The following is a 3,883-nucleotide window of genomic DNA, read 5'->3' as shown; positions in this document are numbered from 1 at the left end:
ATCAGCCAACACTTGAGGATGCATGTCCAAGTCTTCGGTAAGTGGTTGGCTTTGAAGAGGATCTATAACATTGAATTTTGCTTTCTTACAATATGCCTCCTCATTTTTCCATTTGGGTAGAATCATATGCCTCCTTGTCAATACCCTAATCTCCCAATATATGCACATAATTAACATGTTATTCATTTGACATTTCTTCTTCTCAATATCTCAAGGAAGAGAGAGCAGAAGTCAAAAATGGTGAATTGGGCTATAGCCTCACACTCCTGCCCACTTTCCTAATGAAATATCTAAAAGCTTATCACCTATAAAACCTTATCAATGCCACAAAATAGAAATGAACTAGCTCTACACATAATTTCCTTCTTTATTCGATGCAGAAGCACAGACTACTGATTAAGCTGTAATTTTATGGATTATCCGCAATTTAAAAAAAAAAAGTGAAATATCCAATCCATAGCATACTATCTCAATATCAATACATTGAAATGATCACCCTCTATCTTCATGTAACTAATTTATTTTATTTTGAAATAAAAAAAAAAAATTGCAGGAGAAGACAAATCAATAGAAAAATAACATCGGTCTAGTCTTCCTGATTTATTTTCTTGTAAGGGATCATTTACCTAGCCCTTGCTCAGATTCTTGTTCTTGATGTGCCTATACGAAATGGTCGTCGATGTGTTATCAGAGCCATCTGAGATCAAATCTTTGCATACTGTATGAGCTTATGGAATTCCTAAAATTTTTAAATGATTCAACCCAGTGCCATGCTAAATCCTTACTCTGTTACCACCTTTATCCGATTGATTCTGGTTGCACACAATACCCTGACCTCATCACATCTGTGAGTAAAAAATCCATGAACTAAACACACGAGAAGGATACTTCTACACCACCAAAGTGAGGGGACGAAGAACATCAGAAGTCATGACTTGAAAGATCATCAAAGAGACCTCTGGTATACCAAAAGCTTTTCGGTGACATTATGTTAATATATCTCATATTGCGTTACGAATATGAGATATATTTCTGTCTGCCAATCATGTCACCTGCTCCGTATTTGCAGGTAAAAATTATCACCTCCAAGCCAGTCAAGTATGCCTGAGATCACTATAACATCCTAGTCCATGAACCCAAGAATGGGAAAACTGCGATAAGCAACCGTAGCAATAAGGGTGTGTCTCTATTTCTCCTGCTAAACTTGCCTTTTTTCTTCATCTGTGACCCCAGTGGCCCTGATGGTGTTTGAGGTGGCCTCCTTGGGGGAGCTTTTGCAGAGCTCCCTCGTCTATCCAGATCATCCCATCCACCAAAACTTGGTGCATGTTCACTACCCTTGGCTGAACCATCATTGGTCTCCACCCATGACTGGTAACCCCACTTCTCCTCAGTAGCCTCACTGGTTTGCTCTTGTTTTGCTTCCTCATTCTTTTCAACTCTATTGGAATTCCTGGAAAATGGCTTCTTCTTGTTCCGGTATCTAGGTTTTCTGCTATCGGTTATCATTCCCCAGACCTTATCTATTGCTAGAAAAAGTAACGACTGCCCAAGTGGAAGTGCTAATGCCATGAGGAAAGCTTTTGGACCTGTTTCAAGCAGCATTGATAAGATGATGGCGGGAAGCATCCACCCAAAGGATTTGATTACCTGCACTGATCCAACAACACAAAATCAGGACATCATTTCTTTTTCCTTATAAAGCCAGGAAATCTTCTAACAATTACATTAGCAAGCCTTAATTTAAGGAAACTCAATTCATACCATAGTTTGGGAAGAAGTGGTTAGAAAGGCAAGCATGGACCATAATTATTGACGAGAAAATACCTTAGCATGATGCAAATAGTGGGCATCATACATCGGACTTAATAGATCATTGCTACTGAAATATGCATTGATCTTTCAAGTGAAGATAATGAATATTACATAATACATTTGAATAAAAGAAGAACTGGCAAGGGCATTTGACTGCGCAAGCTAATTAGCATTGTAGCTCCTACCCCACCCATTGTCTAGTGTTTGTTAGACAAACTTTTCCCTACGACTATAACAGCCTCTCTCTCACACACATGGGAGTGTGGGGCTGGGTTTGGAGTACTCAAGCATATTGATATCTAGAAGTGATCTCAAATTCTATTCTCCACGTTAGAATGGTGGCAATCCCCACTGGCCATACTGATTGGCAATGTTTGATGTCAAATCAACTCCCTATGCATCCCCCACCTCACCCCCTAAAAAAACTTGAATACGCAATTTCAGAAACTGTACATTGCAGAAAACAAATGGAATTTTAAATTCAAAGCATTAATTCTCAGACCATATCTGGATTATTAACATTTCAGGACATAACCACTGTGGTTAAATTGCGAGAACTGATCCCACATATCATATTTGTGGAACCAAAGCATACATAAAAATAATCTAAGAGTTCAAGGTAGGAAAGCCTTCATAAAGAGGCTACATAAAATATGTCAACTTATAGTAACACCTCTGTTTGAATTTTACAGAATAATCAACAAAGAAGAGAAATATAACCCACAAGACTAGTCATTAGACTTCTTTCTTTTTTTGGGAGAAAATAACCAGTCATTATGCTTTTCTTCTATGTCATTTGTCACATTGCAAAGCCTATGTAAGGTATTAGAATTCAAAAATCAAAATCATCTCACAATCCTTGGTTGTTTCGCTTATCAAGTGGAGGATTTTTCTTGAAAGAACATGAGAAAGCCAATGCAGACAAGCTCTAAGATGGACTATTCAGAATCCAGACACCCATAATCCACTATTGCATGGGCATTATTCGCACTAGTTTAAAGGTAATTTTCAGTGAAGAATGCACTTTCCTCGCATCATTCCGGCACTTATTCTACTTTGTTTTTTCTCTTCTGGGTTAGCCCACTCAAAACATGGTTACCAAATTAGCTATGAAAATTAAGCATTCAATCTACTTATTTAATCATTCAAATTATGCAAATAATTTTTGAGCGACCCAAAATGGAAAGAGAATCAAATGAACTAGGAGTACCTTTAAAATCCAAATACTATCAATGGCTTCCTCCAAAACTCCGGGTTCTTGGTCCATCTCCGACCACGAATTATCCGACCACCAGTTCCGCTTTTGCTTTCTTCTCGTTCTGAAACCCACGTCTTCTTCATAATCTCCATCTTCTTCATCTTCTCCCATCGATTCTTCACCGTATCTGAATTTGAACCTTCCGCTTCGAAGATCCTCGGCGTTTGAGTCCCAGAAGTCACCAGCGCCACCACTACGACCACGGGACCTGGAAAAGTAGCAACGGAACTGAGTTGATGGGTTTTGCGTGGGAGAGAAATTAGGGTTTCTGAGAGGCTGAAGCGAAATAGTGAGAGAGAAAGGTGAAGGGAAAGGGACGGAACGAGCTTCCATGCCACATACGCAGTGCCACACATTCTATCTTCTCTGTTATCTTTATGGATCGTTTCGCTCTTACACTACGAAGGAGGTGAACAGAGTAAAGGATGGGTGGGTCCGCCCGGCCCGGTCTCTTTTGCATTTCCAGCCTCTGGGTCGAATCGGGGTCTGGCTGGAACCTTCTCGCTCAGTCTAGTTGGAGGTTAAGAAGGGAATAAATCAAAATTGGGATAAAGAGCAGCACCATGGTTGCGTGGCCTCTGTGCCAGCATGGGGGCCAATGAGAGACACACATGGGCATAAATTAGGGAAGGTGGTTTTGAGTTTGTTAGGTTTCACAAGGGTGTGGTACATTTTCCGGTCAACTCGGGGCGCTATAGCATCGTGTCCTGCAGGGCAGCATTAATGTCACCCTCACTTAATGAACATGACTTTCGTAACTTATTTTTAGGAGAAAAAAGTGCTCCTTGATTCACTCTGATCGATGCACAC

The 3,883-nt window shown here is 40.0% G+C and overlaps 1 protein-coding gene across 1 annotated transcript; it reads right to left on the bottom strand.

Moving 5' to 3' along the window:
• Nucleotides 1-396: 396 nt before the first annotated feature.
• Nucleotides 397-3,460, bottom strand: LOC122067437. Its single transcript, XM_042631293.1, has 2 exons — nucleotides 3,026-3,460; nucleotides 397-1,650 (listed from the first exon to the last, which is right to left on the bottom strand). Exons 1-2 carry the CDS (start codon nucleotides 3,404-3,406, stop codon nucleotides 1,114-1,116), a joined length of 918 nt encoding a protein of 305 aa, XP_042487227.1. The 5' UTR covers nucleotides 3,407-3,460; the 3' UTR covers nucleotides 397-1,113.
• Nucleotides 3,461-3,883: the final 423 nt, after the last annotated feature.

This window comes from Macadamia integrifolia, unplaced genomic scaffold (genome assembly GCF_013358625.1).
Source record: "Macadamia integrifolia cultivar HAES 741 unplaced genomic scaffold, SCU_Mint_v3 scaffold2905, whole genome shotgun sequence".
Taxonomy (NCBI): Eukaryota; Viridiplantae; Streptophyta; class Magnoliopsida; order Proteales; family Proteaceae; genus Macadamia; species Macadamia integrifolia.
Note: the sequence above shows the minus strand (reverse complement) of the source record. Positions and strands in the feature narration are given on the sequence as shown.

Excerpts from the sequence above, each read along its gene's own strand:
- LOC122067437 (XM_042631293.1), bottom strand. The coding sequence starts at position 3,406 with ATGGAAGCTCGTTCCGTCCCTTTCCCTTCACCTTTCTCTCTCACTATT. Across the intron at positions 1,651-3,025 it reads ATAGTATTTGGATTTTAAAG|GTAATCAAATCCTTTGGGTG; the intron begins GTACTCCTAGTT and ends GGATCAGTGCAG.